The sequence below is a fragment of the Cygnus olor genome, chromosome 4, assembly GCF_009769625.2.
Source record: "Cygnus olor isolate bCygOlo1 chromosome 4, bCygOlo1.pri.v2, whole genome shotgun sequence".
NCBI classification, from domain to species: Eukaryota; Metazoa; Chordata; class Aves; order Anseriformes; family Anatidae; genus Cygnus; species Cygnus olor.
In genome coordinates, this window is record NC_049172.1 from 75,066,343 (window position 1) to 75,084,965 (window position 18,623).

General features: G+C 42.5%; 1 protein-coding gene across 8 annotated transcripts in view; it reads right to left on the bottom strand.

Annotated features, from left to right (window-relative positions):
* Positions 1–18,623, bottom strand: part of SLC4A11 (solute carrier family 4 member 11) — a 140,563-nt gene that overhangs the window by 19,779 nt on the left and 102,161 nt on the right. For all 8 annotated transcript variants that reach the window (XM_040555156.1, XM_040555158.1, XM_040555157.1 and 5 more), the window contains 7 exons: positions 15,536–15,620; positions 8,647–8,772; positions 7,886–7,999; positions 6,897–7,029; positions 6,516–6,589; positions 1,883–2,132; positions 1,033–1,139 (listed from right to left, as the gene is read on the bottom strand). In XM_040555156.1, coding sequence (XP_040411090.1) covers positions 1,033–1,139; positions 1,883–2,132; positions 6,516–6,589; positions 6,897–7,029; positions 7,886–7,999; positions 8,647–8,772; positions 15,536–15,620 — 889 coding nt within the window. The remainder of the gene's footprint in view (positions 1–1,032; positions 1,140–1,882; positions 2,133–6,515; positions 6,590–6,896; positions 7,030–7,885; positions 8,000–8,646; positions 8,773–15,535; positions 15,621–18,623) is intronic.

An 18,623-nucleotide genomic window follows, 5' to 3' on the forward strand; every position in this document is an offset into this window, starting at 1 on the left:
ACCAACCATCTACAAGGACTCAAGTTTTATTATTTTTTTTTTTACCCACACTACAGGGAACCAACAAAGAACTGGTTGTGACACACCGGCATGTTGGAGCCAGAAGGCCCATCTAGCTACTTTAGTTCAGTTTTTCTTCCCTCCTCAAAGCTTGGCCACCATCCTACTTGATAGGTTATGGCTAGTTCTAGGGAGACATTATGTTTGAAACAAAAAAGGGAGGCTTATTTTCCAAAGATGCGAAGCATTCTTAGATCAGAAATCCTCATTTCTAACTGTAGATTCCTCCTGCTCAGTTAATCAACTGAGCAAGCATTTTAAAAAACTTTCCCACATGCAACAATCTGTGCCTCTACTTTCTGCCAGTAGAAGTAATCCATCAGTAGGGATAAATTACACATGGCCACAACTGGATGGAATGGTCATCACAGAAGAGTCATTTCTTATTTGTTTCCATACATTTCCTCACATCACCCATTCACGTCACCACAGGACAATGCAATTCCTGTCCCCATTATCACTTCCTGATATGGAAAAGCTGATCTCTTTGGCCAATGAATGGTGTATCATTTTTAGATTTCCTCATGTAACTTAAAACTGCCCAGATGCTCTGCACCATTTCACCTAAATTAGGAAAACGTAAAGTGGAGACAAAGAGGACAGACTGGGATCATCAACTCTACGTCTGCACAACTGGCAACAACAGTTCCTGCCTGCTAATTACTGTCCTTTGTTCTTTGCCAGAAATTGTTGATTCCCTTTATTGTAAGAGATACACACTTTAAATTACATTGAGATGAAAAGACAGGCTGAAGTGATTTATCTAGAGAAAAAACTTTACTCAGCCCTGTTTTGAATGAATTAAATTGATATTGATGAAATCAGAGCTGCTGGGTTAGCAGCACACAGGATTCGTAATATTACATGGGAAAACTGCCTTTTTTAAATAGCAAAGCCTTCCCGGGATTTAATTCCTCTTACACACCCTAAAAAGCTTCCCCCAGTATTTCAGAGAATAAAAATATAACTTACTTTCAATTTCCTTGAAGATATAGGAACCCACAACAGAAAAAGTCAGAACTGAAATTGGTAAGGCACAGTCGGACAGAATTTCACGGACTCTTGCATGCAGATATGGGCTGCAATTTAAAGACAAAAAGACTTCTATCAACACCACACTGAAGGGACAATTGCTCAATCCAGACAGCATTAACACTAACAAATGGAAATTCAGTCCAATCTTGCCATTCTACAGAGATGATTGGAGCAAAGAATTAGTCTTCAATTCAGCCTAAATCCTCTGGAATCTATCGCCTTTGATGGTTGATGAATATACGAGCAAAACCCAGAAGGAAACAAGAAACTAAGATACAAGGCAGTCCTGCAGCACCAATTGGCATCTAATTTCCACATCAGTTTAACTGCTTACTCAAGCATTTCCAAGAGTCTTTAAAGGCAACGGGATTAAAACCCATGTTAGAGGTAGCCATTTGACTTCCAAGACTACACTGAAGGTACCTTCCCAGTAGGCTGTCCTACACCATCAGGGATTTTACCCCCCCCCCCAAAATGGTTCAATGCTTATTTGATGAGTTACAAGAGTTCCAAACACAAAATACAAAATACATGATTCACCCAAAGCTTTCCAAAAAATCACTTGCGACGCCAAACCAAATACGGAAGGGCATCATCCAGTGACCGAACATTTTGTTCTGCTCTAACATTTTCCAGGTGGCCAGCCAAGCTCATCTCTGGCTTTGGCTTCCACAGCTGCTAATGGAAGAGTTCCGCCTGATTTCCCTGGGTCACAAAATCATTAGCAATTCCTCATAGATAATATGAAATAATCAATAGTCTGAGCTCTAAGACTAAAGTAACTCACCTTTTCTTAAACTGATAGAGCGTATGACCAAGCCAAAGGGTACCCAACATCAACATGAGACTAAGGACGGCAGTTTCACGTCCATAATGCACATCATGCGTGCCTGTTTGATTCTCTAGGGACATGGATCTGCTCACTGATGAATTCATCAAGAAGGTGGTATTGATGCCGAGGCTTGGAATAGCATCAGTTCGTGCTTTTTCCAAGTAACTGTCTCCTGTGCGCCCATGGTAGTAATATTTCTTAAAAACTGTACAAACAACCAACAGGCAAGCATTAGGATAGGTTTGTGACAATCAAAGCAAGTAAAATAATGTGGTTCGTTCTTGCTTGATCATGCAGCATTAACATTACGCTTCACCAGGTTTATAGCTCTACCCCTCAAACCAGTGAAAAGAAATCAGGAGAGCTGCTTCTCTCATGAAGCCAGCACTTCACAAAATTTTCACTTCTTTTGCCAGATAAAAATTACACTGATCTAAATCAACAGGTATGGAAGTATGTAAGTGCTTACAGTGCTAATTATATTTTATTCCTAGCATTGGAATTACTGCTCTTAAGCATAAAACAGACACCTACTTTCAGCAGACTGCTAGAAAATTACATCAGGATCTCTGAAAAAATTAAGAGCAGACAGACTGCCTGGATCCTTAAAAGGACTGCACAATGCACAGTAATTACTTTTCCTCCAGGGCTGGTCCAGATTTAAAGATAAGTGTTGACAATATGCAAAATCTGGCAGAACATTTAAATTCACACTGCAAATTGAAATAGAGTTATAGAGCATCTGAAGTAAACCTGTACAAGTGAAACGGTAATGCCTCTGGAATTGTCCATAAATGTATTAGATTAGCTCAGTTAAGAGTCATTTATACAAGTAATTAACCGTTGTAAATGCACTCTTGCTTTTGAGCATTTAGACAAGTCATGTTGCCATTCCTATGGCACTGGCTGGCTCCAAGCACATAAACGTGGTGGTGGGGTGGTTTCACCTCTTTTTGGAGCAAGAACCTGAGGTGTCACAAGGAACGTGTAAAACCATGAAGTAGGAGTTACTAGAAGTTAGGTTTTGCAGCCTTGCTACTCCCATGTTGTGTGACTGCAAGTCAACACCCACTCTTCCCCACACCAACAGGGAGATACAGGAGGATGGAAACCACCATGTCAGAAATTTACACCCTCTGCCTTTCTTTACTTTAAACAAAAATATTCCTTCAGGCTTTGCAGAAGGAAACTCAAAAGATTCAGGCAAGACCATCCCCTTTAAACAGAAATACATCAATGAAACTCAGGCTATAATGTTCTTCATAACATTCTCCACCCCGCACCCCCTCAAATAATAAAAATCCAATTTCTGAAAACCCCAAGCAGCTCAGCTTTTCCATCTGCAGCAGCTACAGGGAAAACAGGCAAAACAAATTCTAAGCATTTGAAAGGAGACCAAAACAACCCTTAAGCATTCTTGCAAAGCACAACTGGTATTTGTAACCACCTTGGATTTGGCTGAAGCAGTTTGGGTTACTGCTGGTTTAGAGCTCATCTCAATCTAAGATGCCTCATGTTAAGCCCTGCTGCCATTTGAACAGCAGTTACAGCCTTCTTTGTACCACTTTTATTTTTAAAAAAGAACTGAGGCAGGCATTCAACAGCACGGTCCAACAGGACACGAAGGCCACAGGAGAAAAGACCGGTTACTTCACATTCAAAACATTTGTAAGCGTAAACATCACAGAAAAAAGCTTGCAGTTCAAGCTTTAACCTTTCAAACTGCTCCCAGCAGCAGCCAGAAATGAGGAGATCATTACACTTTTAAGCATGAGAAAGCTTCCCCCAAGGAGTGATCCCGTTACGACCTCCATCAGCACCCTGTACTTGTGCATCGCATGCTGCGGAAGAGGCTCTGCTGTCATTTCCTCTCTCCATCCTCGCAGCTGTGTCCAGCCCAGGCAGGACACCCACACCTGCTTTACAAATAGGTAAACTGAGGCACAGGACACTGTCACGACCCACACGCCAGCATCAAACAGGTTGCTGGAGGACTCGCTGTTTCCGGCTCTGAACATTAAAGGACACTCTTGACATAAAAACAATTATGGGGGTATTTCCCGGGGATCAGCAGCTGGCCAGGGCTACAAGCCTGTTGTCTGTCTCAGCTGATCCTAACCATTACTAAGTCCCAGAAACATGCACAATTACTAAGCATAAAAAGCACATACAGCTCTGCAAATACACAGGATGCATTTGAACACCTCTAATCAGGTTTGGAGTCAAGATCCAAGTTATTTTGTGTTGGGTCTTGGGGATTTTCTCAGTTTACCACATATAGCTACAACCACAGTAATATTTTAAGGGCTGACGACATCTCAACCCTGATACATAGGAAAAGCTTGACTTATTTTGTTTACTACGCTCAGAATGTGTTAATACAGTAGTGGGAGGCCTTTGTCCTGTACCATGATTTGCTATAAAATACTAAACTGCTGCAGATTTTGGCATTGGTTTGTTTAGATAACAAAAAGCTAAGTGAATCTTGCTGCCCCTGCTCAGAGCAAAGCAGGTGGTGCTCTTACTGAAACAGAGCCATCCTGAAGCCTAGCACACGCTCAAGTTCCTTCCAACAACATTAACTTGTGTTATTTGCTTCAGCCAGTTTGTCGCTGTTTCCTGCAGAGTGCAGATGTCAAGATCAAACAAATACAGCTTCGGTGGCTGGGCCACACGCCGAAAACAAAGTGTCACCGGGATGGCTCTGACACGCAGCCCAATTTCTCTCTGTACAGTATCACATCCCTCCCCCCTTCTTTCCTGCATATGTATGGGTACCTTGCAAAAAATGAGGCTATGAACAGATCGAGGAAAACATATGTGAGCAAAAGAAACATATCCTTCAACTCTAAGCATGCCCAAAAGCCCCTGTCAGCTAACTAGCCATTACCAGGACCAGCTTCTTCCTCCTACTTAACTGTTCAACCCAAGTTTTGAGTGTGAAGGGTGGATGGCAGCAGCATCACTGCCTGCTACAAAATGGGAGCAGAAGAGGAAAAGACAAGCCCGTGGCTGAGCTGTGCTGGTGTCATCTGTTTAAATATGAGTACTGAGAGGGTTAAAGATAAAGTCTGACTGCCAGCATCACTGCCCCTCTACACCTGGGAACCTGGCTGGACATGAGATCTCTTTTGTTGGTGCACTAAACACCCTCAGATGCAGCTCAAGCCAATAGGAGCTGACAAATGAGCAGAGCACTGGCTTGATTTTATTGCCATTTTCCTATAAACTCAGCCCTTCCCAAGTTCAAGGGAGAATTACTCTAGCTTACCAATTACACTGATTAGCTTCCAGCCTCCTCTGCTGTCCCCACTGAAGTACTACTTACATATTCCTGAAAGTTTGGCAGCAAAGATGAAAGGATGCTTTCTGCACCTTTAACTTGCATCCCATGCCCTTGTTACAGGGAATCAGCGCTCTGCTACAGAAACACTGCAAACATTTGCTAGTTATTCAACAGTATTCAACTGCTCAGTGCCACAGGGAGGCTGTTCCATGTCTCTAAAACAGGGCACTAACAAGACACTTCAAGTAAAACACAGCTGCATGTTGAGCAAGGAGAAAGCAAAGCACCCCAGAGCAGCTTCTCTTTCACCAGGCTTTGCTTGTGCAAGATATTTGAAAGAGGCAGGTGTTCTGCAGAGAAGACACTGATTGCACAATCAAAGCATGTGCCCATGGAGCCAAGTTAAGGATTCCCAATAAAGCCAGGAAATGTCTTGCTCCAAATTCCTTTGCAGTATCAAGACTCTTCTTTGAAGGTGTTCTCCTCACACACAAGATACTATGAGGAGCCAAGCATAAGGACCTTGAAATCACGTCATGTGCATAGTGTGGTTAGGTTCATCTTGAAGGATTTCAAGGGGATAGGCCCAAATTTGGGGCCACTGGACAATCAATCAAAACATTGAATGTAGACTTGTCCAGTTCCTTGTTGGGATGAACAGAAAGACTGTCATCCATGTGTAATTTCTGTTAATGACTTTTACCTTCACAAAAACCTCCTGCCAATCCTGATCACAAAGAAAGGTGCTAGAGAAATGTGTTAAACCTGAAGGCTACTCATTGGTCCACATCCAGGAGTTAACCCAGAAACGGGGAGCACATGTGTGGAAAAGGCAGAATAGCTTTAGCAGCACTTTAGAATGCACTGCAGTTTTTAAGTTGCCATTAAGGGAGAAGGGTGTCAGCTCATAAGAATGGACACTAACTACTTCCATCCATGTAGTTTAATAATGTGGACAGGAAAGGTCTAGATGCACTGCATGTAAATCACGCTTTTTGCTAGGATCATTCAAAAAGAGTGATATCAGAGGAAGACTGACAGCAACATTAATAATGGTTTCTCCTTTTGGTAAGTTAAAAACCTAATCCTATCTCAGCTAACTGAAATTAGAGACAATAGAAATTCTGCATATCCATGTAAACTGCTGACACAGAGCTGCTTATGTCTCAAACACTTGGATCTTTTCCCGAAGACCCTGAAAGAACATGGAACAAGCGTCATGCATATTTGCAGCCTCATATTTCCCTTTGACAATGAAGCAAAGCAGAAATCTGGACTGAAGAGTATCATTGCAAGACTTACCTTTAATAATGCCTTTGAAGGCATCAAGCACAAACGTGATTGATATAAAAAGTGCAATTATTTCTTCTGTTGACCTGTGGAAAAAATTCCATGAATTAATATAGACATTACCAGAGTCTGCATTCAACTTCATTCAAAAGAAATAAGCATATTCATGCATTTACATGAAAATATACCAATTTTAGTTAGACTCCAACTCAGGAAAAAAACAGTGAATCTTTAAAAGCTTCTTTCAAGCTGGAACAATAAGCCAAAATGATACTAGCCTCATCTCACAAAATACATTTTGCAGCAAGTTTGTAATTAAGGAGCTTGTACAATGTATAATTTTTCCATTTGCTGAATAATCTGATCAAAACATGACTTCTTGAAAACAGCTACCTTTTAAAGAGCTTCATCAGAAGACTGAAATTAAAGAGGGAGTACATCACGAGGAAAAAGCTGTTCCACAGTCCAATCCAGGCATAGAAAGCACTGAAATCCAAGTTGTAGTCATCACAGATTCCTCGGATGACTGCAGAATTGAAGCATTTACATGTCAGATTAAGCTCCTGTCATCACCACCCCAAGATTCTCATCTGCTTGATGAGAAAGAGAACCCCTTTCAAGACAGCCTAACCACACCTATAGTGGACACCATTAAAACCCTGTTCTTACACTCCCCATACAAACTTTGGGCAAACTAAATTTCTTCCCATCTCCCCCTCCATTGTAAACAGGGAGAAGCACATGAAAAACATTCTCCCACACTCCTCAAAGCATCTTTCCCCTAAGAATCAAGGCCACAGAATCAGCCCTTGGAATTTGCTCTCACTGACATTTCAGGTACTGTTGAGCAAGGGAACTCATGTTTTTGTGCCATGCTTAATCAGTCACCTCAATGAACTAAAACCTCAAACCTTTAAATGTCTTAAACCTTTCAAGCTAGTTGGAGCTAGCCCATCTGATCACTTCTAAAGACGCAGATTGAGTTTGCTCCTTTACACTTCTAGCTCAGTATCTCACAGCTGTAACTGGAAAGCTACTTATCACTCTTTCAGACCAAAGAACCCTTGCTACTGGCCTCTTAGCTTCAACACGATTAAATGTAGCTCCCTGAGAAAACCATCTGACAAAAAGATTTCCTCCTTGGAGCAGAAATGCTTATTCTCAAAATGTTTTCTGTGCAAGATGATTCCATTAGAAACCAAGTTCCTTTAACTAAACATGAATCAAATTCCTTTTCTCTCAGCACCAACAGCATCCCTTTAAAATTGGTTTAAGAAAAACACAACAAGAGCACTAACAGGGTTTGCAAGGTTCTCATACAAAGTCCCTTTCCACCAACTGCAATCACATCAGGCCCCAACATACACATTTAACAGGCTTACCATTAATGTAGAGTGCTAAAGGAGCCGTAGTTAGGAGTACAACTAGAGGTTGCCCCGAAAAGAGCGCATAAAGCAGCCCTCCGATACACTGGCCAACGATTGTCTTCTGCACATCTATGAAAAATTGGGAAGGATGGAAAAACATTTTTCTAACCAATGAACACTGAATTCACAGAGAATATTTAGAACATATAGAGGTAAGACTTTGTGAAAATATGAAAAGACCCTTTGCTGGCAAACTTGTATTAATAAAATAGTTCAAGAAGGGGCCTACAAAGATTGAGTCCAACTGCACAATAATTTAGGATGCCATCAAGTTTCATTCAGGAGACCTTCAGGACAAGATTTCAGCTACGAATTTAATGAACTGCAATAGCAGCAGGAACTGCTTCATGGCCCCAGCTGGAACAAAGCAAATCATCATCCACTATACCAGTGGTTTGGATACTGGCAATCAAATTCAGATCAAAAGCATGGGAGCTTGTCCTAGGGGAAGGATGTGCAGGTAATGGCATAGTTATAAAGCAAGCATTATTTAAAAATATGGTAGAATATATCTCTATCCATCAGAGTCTGAAGATGCTGCCCAAAGCGTTCAACTGCTTGTCTTGTGAGAAAAACTCCTGAGCCTAAGTTAGAAAAAAAACCTCCAGTGGTGTTTTAGCCTGCAAAGAAAAGCAATCAAAACTTTGAGTGACCGGAACCACCCAGCTGGAATACACGGGATCCTAAAAAGAGATGCACAAAAAGGATAAACTTACCAATAGCTCCTCGGGTGTTTTCATCATTGAGGGACCCAAATGCAATAGATGGAAGGAGGCAGGCAAAATACAGAAAGATCATAGTTGTGATGTATTTTCCTATAGCCTTGTTGTTTCCAATAATACCTGGTGTAAATCCAAAAAGTCATGTTAGTGGTGTCCACTTGGAAAGCATTCAAACCCTCTTCACAACAGCCACATGTACCATTAACCCTTTTAATATTGAAAGGCAGAAGTAGAAATTTTCCACAGTTTGCTCTTAAACATATAGGTGGTCTTTGACACTTGCTTTTGCACAACCGTAGTTTTATTCATCTGAGACCTGAACTAGAAGCACCAACATGTCACCAGACCGACTGCTTCAACAGGCACTTCTGGCATCATCAAAAACAGGGAACGCCAGAAGCAGTTTGTTCGGTTTTGCCAGTCCAAGAAGTTCTGAAGAGGATCAAAGCAGAAGCCAGAAATGTAGGACTCAAATCCCTATCCCCTGCCTTTTTAATACCAACTTTTTTTTTGTAGGCATTCTCTGCTATGGCCCTAACAAGTTTCACGATGATCTTCCCAACTCACAATGCTTTGGGCAAGAAAACATGAAGCACTTCATTTTCCCCTAGGTAGAAATCTGAGTTACAGGCTTGAATCAATAGTGTGCTATGCTGAGCCAATTAGTGCTAGCAGACTTACAAAAACAAATAGCACAAGAGGTCAGGAATGCGTACGTTAAGAGAGTTTTGCTTTAAAAAAAGCCTTCTGAAAGAGTGGCTTTTCTTTTCTTTCCACCCACTCACCCCCTCTCATCTCCATCAGAAAACATACACCAGGCCACAACAAAAGCAGCCAGAAAAAGAATTCAAGTGTCATATTATGAATTTAAGGACCTCTAAAGCAGTTTATCTTCCCTTTCCAGTTTTCAGGCTGATGTCCATCCTCAGTGTGCTCATATCACCCCATAAGAGAAAGGACACAAGATGACAACATCTGATATTGTTCAAGGAGAACATTTTTTTCCATTGAGCAGCCTCAGAGAGCCTCTTCCAAAGAAAACCCACTCTTGCAACAACCTTCGACCTGCCTGTGCCACCATCCTTGATGATGCCCCTACAGACACCTGTACAGGCTTGGAGTCACCCAAATCACCTTTTGTGGAAGCCACCCAAACAGTGAACTCCCACACAAGCATCTGCCCCTAAGCTCCCAAAATCCCACACTAGCATCAGTCTCTTGCTGAGGGAGCTACAAGCCAATGAGTTGAATCAGAAGGGAGGACTTGAGGACTTTGCATCTTAGGCTGCTGGTGCCAAACAGAGAAAATTTGAGCATTGCCACAACAGACTAACTATCACTGGAGTGAAAAGCAATCACTCAATGACTTTGAGATCTTATCAAACATCTTTTCTGCACTGCTTGCAGTGCAGAGATAAGGACAGAAGGAGGATGCAAGAGCCAAAAAACAGATGGTGTGTAATGATCAGGCAGACACCTGAGTAAAGGACACCTTGTGATGGCTCCTGCTTGCAGACAAGACAGACACAAACAGGACTTCTGATGCTCCGCATCCTTGAAAAAAGCAGAGAAAACAGGCAGTGCTGAAACTTAACGGGAGACATCTCAAACGTGCAAACATAAGCCTGACCTTCCAGGAGTCATGGGACCAGCCACTTTGAGGCAGATTCTTTTCAGCTTATTGTGAAGATTCAGAAACCACAAACCACATTCCTGACCACTCTTGGCAACCACAGGGCCTAAAATGTCTTTTTCGCAGATGAAGTCTTCTCATGTGATCAAGCCAAACAGCTACAGGCTCGTACCTCACGGTCGCAAGTGCCTGAGACCTTTAGAGAAAATGAAAGGCTCGGCAGGGCAAGTAGTGACCAAGTGGTAGTTTTACAAGTAGAGATTGTCACTCCTTGTTCTGGGGACTCTGCATGGCTTCAGCAAGCAGTTTTGGACAAAGGAGTCTCTTCAACATGAAAGGAGAGAAGCAGCACCATTTGAAGGCATTCATAAGGGAACAGACAACCAGGAGAAGAGAAATAAATCAAAAAGTGCTCATTTTCTGAGCAGAGAAAGCTTTGTAAGAGGCGAGGCTCCTTTTAAGAAGCTTTCAGTTAAATAAACTACAGCATAAAGCATGGGGAAGGAAAGGAGAAGCCTTGAAGGGCATCATAAAAGCTTATGTGTGGCTTTTGGCTTCAGCTTCAATGCTTGCAAAGCAGGAGTTAAAGCAGGAGTCCATGCTGACCACGGAGGACCTTATGCCACACCATGGTTGGGTTCAAGATTTCCAGTAGAAGGGAAGTCTGTTTTCAGCCACAAGAGATCTAAAGAGCAAAGAATCCTTTCTGGTGGGCACCAAAGCTCACTTCATAATGGAGACAATAACAACAAATTTAACATACCCTTTCACATGAATAACAACTCTTCAATTGCAGTTAAAATCATGATCAAGTACTGTCTCCTTGTACAGATTCAGATGAGACAAGCACCAAATTCCAGCATTAATCACAACTTACCTTTTAAAATCAACATCTGGCTAAATATTTTCAGGGTTTATTTGCAACCCAGGGACTGACATTACTTCATTTAAAAGAAGGTGGGCTGCATTATGGTGCCATTTCATCTGCGACAGGCTCATAAAGCCATCAAGCAGTGTGTCACTCCAACTGCACCATGTAAATTTATAGCTGAAAAATCAGCTCAGTCCAGCTGTGCGATTTGAGTAGCTGACTATTACAGAAGCAATCCCTTGAAATTAAGGTACATCTACACACTGAAAGAGGAAGCAATTATGTTCATCAACGTGACAGTTCTATTTTACTTGCTTGAATTTCTGAAATGTCTTTTTAAATTACAAGGTTAGAGTTTCAGGGAGTTCTGCAACATTACTGGCCTCACTTTGCCTGGTATTATGCACCAATAAATGAAGAGCAACAGACCCAGAGGCTGGGACTTGAGCTCCTGAAGTCTACTAATTGTAGATTGACTGAACCGAGCCTGAGACAGTAGTCAAACACTTCACAATGTCCATCTAACGTTCCTTCCCAATTCTCTGAAATCTCTAATGCAAAGCAGGTTTAATTATACAGATTTGCATCAGCAATGATGTGCCTATTAAACCTGGATTAAAAAAAGTCACCTTTCAATGGTAAAAACATTGAAGATATCTGTAGGTTTTTGTAAGTTTAGTCATAAAATGCAAAACAAACTTCTGCTAAAGCCCTCAAGCTGGATTTTCACTTATGTTAGTAAGTGCTGGACTCTGCTCAGTTTTCTAAAGATGGACAGAAGACAAATCTTCCCTAAAGTCCTAGGAAGAGTAAATCACATTACAAGTGAGACCAAGAACTTTGCTGGAAAAGGAAATCCAGCTGATCTTGTGGCAGAGAAGCCAAGCATATGCTCAGACTAGGGAAGCTCAAAGAAACAAATCAAAGATTCAAAGCTTAAACTTCTAATTTCTTCCAGCCTATTGGAGAAACATTCACACAGAAAACAAGATGCTTTTATAGATCCCCATCCAACCACTGGAAAAGACCTGCAACAAATCAGAGCTGCGAACCCAGGTCACGATGCCAGAAAGCCAGACCTCAACTGGGCTTTGAACTCTTGCATCCAGCCCTGAATGAAGGGCTGCAGAGTGATGCAGGAGCTACCCCAACATCTAACCTAGGGTAGGAGAAGCACTAAGGGAAAAGGCCTATCTGCAATTGCTATTTTTCCTCCTCTGTAAAGAACACAATCCTGCCAAGCAGGCTGGCCACAGCAGCCAGGTGGGATAGTCAGTGAAGGTTTGGCACATGCCACAGTCAAGATTTTACTAGGTTTGAGCTCTGTGCTATCTTAGACAGCCAGCAACACAACTTCCCTCTCAAATCACATTTAGCCAGGGCCTTCAAGCCTTCCTTCTAAGCATATTCACATTACAGGGAGCTTTGGGAACTCTCCCTCCTGCAAAGTGTCACCACCAGGTCCTGAGGACACTGCTGGCAGATGAGCTCGTGTTCCTTGTGGGAGCTGGTTGGGGACCCCCCTGCAGGACCAAGGACAGGGAGAAATCCACATCTCCAAACTATTCCCCCACCCATGGCTGTAGGCTGAGGATACAGGTCAGGGAGAACAAAGTTCAGAATAATATCGCTTCCATTCGCCTTCCTTCCATGAGAAGTGAAGGGATACAGCAGAAAACAGCAAAGCTCACTATAAAAGCCTCAGACACCTCAAATTCCCCCACGAGCACACCACACACTGCAAGTCTTTTTTCCTCTATTGTACCAGAAAATACACACCAAAGAATAAGGGTTGCAACTTTAAGGGGTTGCAGGAAACTTATAGCTGAGCCCAGGGACAATTCCCTCTTTCATTCAAACCTGTCTTAATGAAAAAAATCAAGCTCCTATGGTTCTACTGAATTTGAGTGTAATATTGATAGCACAAGTGCTTTGAACCTATTGACAAGGTCAGATCTGTACAAGCTTCTTTTAAAGGAAAGCAGAATCCCATAAACAAGGGTTGTAGTCACAAGGAGGGGACTGCACACCAAATCATCTTAATCCTAACTTTAAAGAAAAATTACAGGTGTTCCTAGACTCAGTATAATCCAATTGCTCATCTCCAGATGCTCCTGCTAACAGATGACCTATTAGAAGTCCCCCGTACCACCAATTCTGGAGGAAGAGTTGAGAAAACTCTTCCCTCTTCATTGATCCTTGAGTGTTCAGTTGCTGAAGTCAAGCTGCACTAAACAGGCAAGACTTCTACAATCCAAAACAGACTTAAATTTAACAAATTCCTAATCTGGAGAAAAAGAGAAGAGAGGAAGATGACTCCTTTCCGCCCTCTTTCAAATCACAATGGTTAAGGATAATTTAAAGGCCAGCTTTTCACAGCATGTGAATGAGATCAATCGCACAAAAAGTCTAACTGACACAACACTTGATGGCCCTACAAAAGCCTTATTATTTATCACCCTGCTCTTAATCGGTTTATCTGTCTAAACCAAAATCCCAGGATGCTTCTCAGATTAAGGATTTAGATACTCCAACCATCCAAAAAGAGAAGCATCCTTGCAATTCAAAGCTTTTTGATGATGTACACGTGATTGTCTGGAGCACAGATATTTGGATAGCTCAAATCCCTAAAGTTTTGGTACACTGCCGCTTTGAGATGGTCCAGGAATTTCGCATTCCTGATCACCTTCGGTCTTGGTGGTTTATGGCAGATGCTTTAAGCTCCATCTGGTTTTCATTCCATGCAGATCCTTAAAGAATTTATCTTAATTTCTGGTTTCTGGGAAGAAGTGGCACATACTAATATATATAGGTTTTTGAAAATCCTCCTCTCCCCCATCTCATACATGAAAGCACAACAGCTCTTAAGGTGAACTTCACATTTGAGCTGCAATAGTTTAAGTTTCACTCTGCTATAGCTGACAGACCCAGGGCCAAGAAGCAGCACATATGGATTATTCTGTATGCATGCAAAGCCAGAACACGGACCCTGAAAAGAACTCCAAGATCTGCTGAGAGCCAATGTTGGCTGCAGAACCATGAAATAGTGCACTTTGTGAACTGTTTGCTGCACTCAGGACGCAGACAGCCACAGGTAGGAGCAAGCAACCAGCCATGTTTCAGTGCTCCCCACAGGATGCTTCTCCTTGAACAGCAGTCTTGCAGCAAAATCCCTTCTGAAGTGCTTTGTTTCCCCTTTACAATGAACTGCTAGACTTTGACAGCCCTAGAAAGCAACAGCCATGGAGATGAAGTATCCTGAAACTACTCCAGAGGTGTCCAAATCAGGAGCTTATGTCCTCTGACAGACCTGGTACTAGTGATACACTTGCCAAGAAACTATTTTGTTTTGCATCAGGCTCCTTGCTGTTACCCTGAAAATAATTTGTCCCTCTTCCTCCTCAACATGCCCTTGACCCCCAGAAAAACGTAGTGTTAGCTAGACTTTAGTGACTTTGCACTAAAATACTTCTCTGTAAAATGGGGCTTGGGTGGGCATCTTGCCTTCTTATACCAGCTCCGAGGGTGACAGCCTTCGGCAGAGGTGCGTGTTCAGACAGTTGGGCCTTGAGACACAGTTTAACAGCAGAAAGGTGTTTGATAGAGCCCCTGGATTCTCTTTGTCTACGCTCTGAATCTGTATTTCATGCAAACCTTTTGGGTTTGATTCCAGATATTTGAAGATATTAAATAAATCTCCCAAAAAGCTGTAAGAAACTGAACGTGCTTCCATATCAGGCTGAAGCTGTGTAACCCCGTTGTAAAGATTTTTCATGGCCTTTAAGAACCTCTGAAAGCCCCAAGTAGAAAGGGAGAAAGTGACTCTGAAAACCAACAAAGCCATCACAGGAGCTGTATAAAGCCCAAAACATGAGGCTCAGTATAAACATTGTATTGCTGTTCCAGTGATCTGACTACAGCAGACAAGCTATATCCTGTTTTTAAGGAGTACAGAGCCGAAGTTAGTACTGCTTGGGTTTTCTTTAAGCATTCTCAACTCCAACAGCATCATCATAATTGCTACTGATTTTGGCTTACCAGGACAGCAGAAAGGATCTATTAGGCCACCACTGACTAATTAGGGCTCTATGAGTTGATCTATGCTTGCACACACCCATAATCAATCTATTTAACTGCCTCATTGTTTAATAAGAAAAAATCTACATAAAGCTAGCACCTTCATTAAGGGAACACCGCAAGCTTCTCATCTACGATGTGCCACACCACCTATTCACCGGCTTTTATCAACGTATTCTTTTGAATAAGAAATAAGAGAGCCATTACGCATATCAAAGAACATTCGGTGCACACTGTAAACAGGACATTGTATCACAAATTTAAAATCAGGCCAATGCTTCCATAAACATTGGCCAACATACCGTCAGTGAAGTCCAAAGCGTACACTGGAAATCTTCGTGCAATGTCATCAGAAATCCCCTTGCCAACATTGAGAAACTCGTGCAACTAAAGAAAGGAAGGAAATGCTGTGTCAGTTTAAAGGCTCATGTATTGTTAAAGAGATTAACCTCCTTATTCAATACTGATAGGAGCAAAACTGGTCATTTTGAATAGGGCATTCAAATTGGATTTTGTAATGATAATAAAAATAAACCCTTCACACTTCAAATTGTATCCTCAAAAGCATTGTAAAAGAGAAAAATCCCCCAGACCACCCTGTTTTCTTCGCTTCCTTCCCTCTTTCCCCTCCCATTCATATCCGCATCCCTGATTTGCAGGTGGGGGAGCTGATGTACAGCATCAAAGTGACCTGCTGAAGACACCCTGGCTGACAGCAGGATTGGACCTTAGGGCACTGGGTAACACCTGGGTACCCACTGGATTAACATGAGGTCAGGGATGCCCTCCCACTGCTTCAGCCAACTCATGTATTGTATCAGAACTCTTCCGCAAATTCATGTGAAGCCTCCAAAAGGGGATCCCTGGAAAGTGCTCTTTTCCTTGGCATCACTACAGAAGATACCTCAAATTGGTATAGTAAGGGAACTAAGGCCATCTACACCCCAGACTCTACGCCAAGGGAACAAGTTGGAGTAGCTTCACAGCCAAACTAACTTCTGCCCATGAAAAGTCAATAAGATCATTGTGAAAGGGTTCCAAAACTCTGATGTGTTCCTTTTACTTCTGGTCTGGGGGCCTGCAACATACAATATGTTTGCTTATGTGAGCTGACACAGCACAGGCAATGAGGAGCTTTTTAGAAACACACGACAGCTGCTGTTGACTTACAGCCTCCTAGTTCTCAACTACATCCTTACAGAAAGCACATGGAAAACATCAAAGCAGGCAACACTTGCAAATGAGGCACCTGTCAGATTTTTTTTTCCTGTTATCCTCAACTCAGAGGTACAGGATCTGGCTGGGCTGGAGTTAACTTTCCCTACAGCAGCCCATACAGTGCTGTGCTCTGCACTTGGAGCTAGAACAGCATTGGTATCACACCAGTGTTGTGTCTATTGCTGAGCAGTGCTGGCACAGCACCAAGACTCCCTCCAAGCCCCCACAAAAGCCAACAGGCAAGGAGGGGACATCACCAGGGCAGCTGACCTAAAGCAACCAAAGGGATATTCCTTACCATATGGGGTCACATTCAGCAATAAAAGGTGGGAAAGGAGAAGGGGGGGCCCTGTTATGAAGACATCATGAAGTCCTCCCAAAAAACTGCCAGGCATATTGAGGCCCTGATTCCCAGGATGTGGCCAAACATTGCTCATTGATCACAGAACCACCAAATCATCTAGGTTGGAAGAGACCTCCAAGATCACCCAGTCCAACCTCTGACCTAACACTAACAAGTCCTCCACTAAACCATATCTCTAAACTCTACAAGAGTTTTTTTTTCCTTCCCTGTGCGCTTCTGCATGGCCTTTGCTTGTACCCTCCTCTTCTCTTGCCCCCTTTTTCCCTTTAATTATCCTTATTTCAACCCATAACCCCCCCCCTTTTTTTTTCCAGCATACTTTCTTCTCCCCCTCTTCTTCTGAGGAGGGTGGAAGTGAGAGCAGTTGTAGTGGACCTCAGCTGCCCAGGAGGGTAAAACCACCACATACTACTCCAAACATCACCTTTATACAGTGCTAATTACCCCAGCTGCCTCACAATAAGCACTGCAGATGTTCCCTGAAGGACAAGGCACACAAGATGCACGACCTCTGCTGTGGGGTATAAGGGGAAAAGAAAATCACAGATCAAATCTACCCAAACAGGCCATCTCAAACAGCATGGAGGACATCTTCCTAGTTCTTTGGCTGCCTTTTCTTTTGTAGAAACTGATAGAAACTACTGCTTTAGAAGGGACTAAGCCCTACAGTGCTCATTTAACAGATTATATGCAGCTTTGCTTTTTCTCATGGGGCTTATCTGCCTTGCACTGTCTGGAATTTCAGGGTTACATCACAAGATATAACAAAATAAAAACACCGCCTGTAAAGAGAATACTCCACAGCACACACCCAAAACCCCCAAGTGTAAGAGATCACTCAAAGGACCAACTCCTTTATCAGTCATTATCACATCTTATATTTCAGCTATTTAACTGTTGCATTTTGCCAATACACCTGTATTATTTCAGGACAGTTTCAAGTCTCTACCCTGAAAAAATAAGGAGGAAAGGAAAACAGACAACAGCATATCTGCATTTTAAGCACTTCTGAGAACTATGAACTTTACCCAACAGGCATATTTGGACATCAAAGCCATGCGCACTTGAAAAGCAATTTAATTTTGCCCCCCAGAAAGACATTCCTGAAGGCACGAGTCAGCCAGAGAATCACAATAGCTTTAATGACTAATATGTTTACTTGTCTCACTGCAGCGAATATGGGAAAGGGATCCTCAGTGCAGCTCACCTTCAGGGGAAGAATCCACACACCTGCTGCTTGCCTGGGGCTGAACACAGGGTGGGGATGGAAGGGGCACTCATGCACACTGCCTGATTGTAGGCAGCAGTGGACAAGCAGAAAAAGCACCAAACTTCTTGCCCCATAACACTCATTGAAACGGATTTGAGAAAAGGGGAGGCAATGGGTTACTTTCGAGACTCCTCATCCTTTTGTGCATTTTATTTCTTGCCAGTGGGCAAGTTTAGCTTGGGGTGGGGCCATCAAGATCAGTGGTGTTTCTATAGGGACCACTGATATTAAATCTGTGCCTAAATATGGGGAAAGCTGTTTCTCCTGTATGGCTAATCCTCCTCTTACCTTCCTCTTTGCTCTAACCTCGTACTCAGCTTGGGTTACATTGAGGAGAGACACGGTCAAGTTTACTGATCTCTCAAGTTAAAGCCATTTTTGGGCAGTACTTTTGTCCACTGTGCATCATCACCATGTTGCTCTACTCCAAACAGCTTTCAATCTGGCTTTTGCTTCCTGCCATCTTCTGACTTTGCACCACCCAAGCTTTTAAAAAAGTCTTGGGAAGGACAATGCTGGCACTCAATCCTCACCCCCT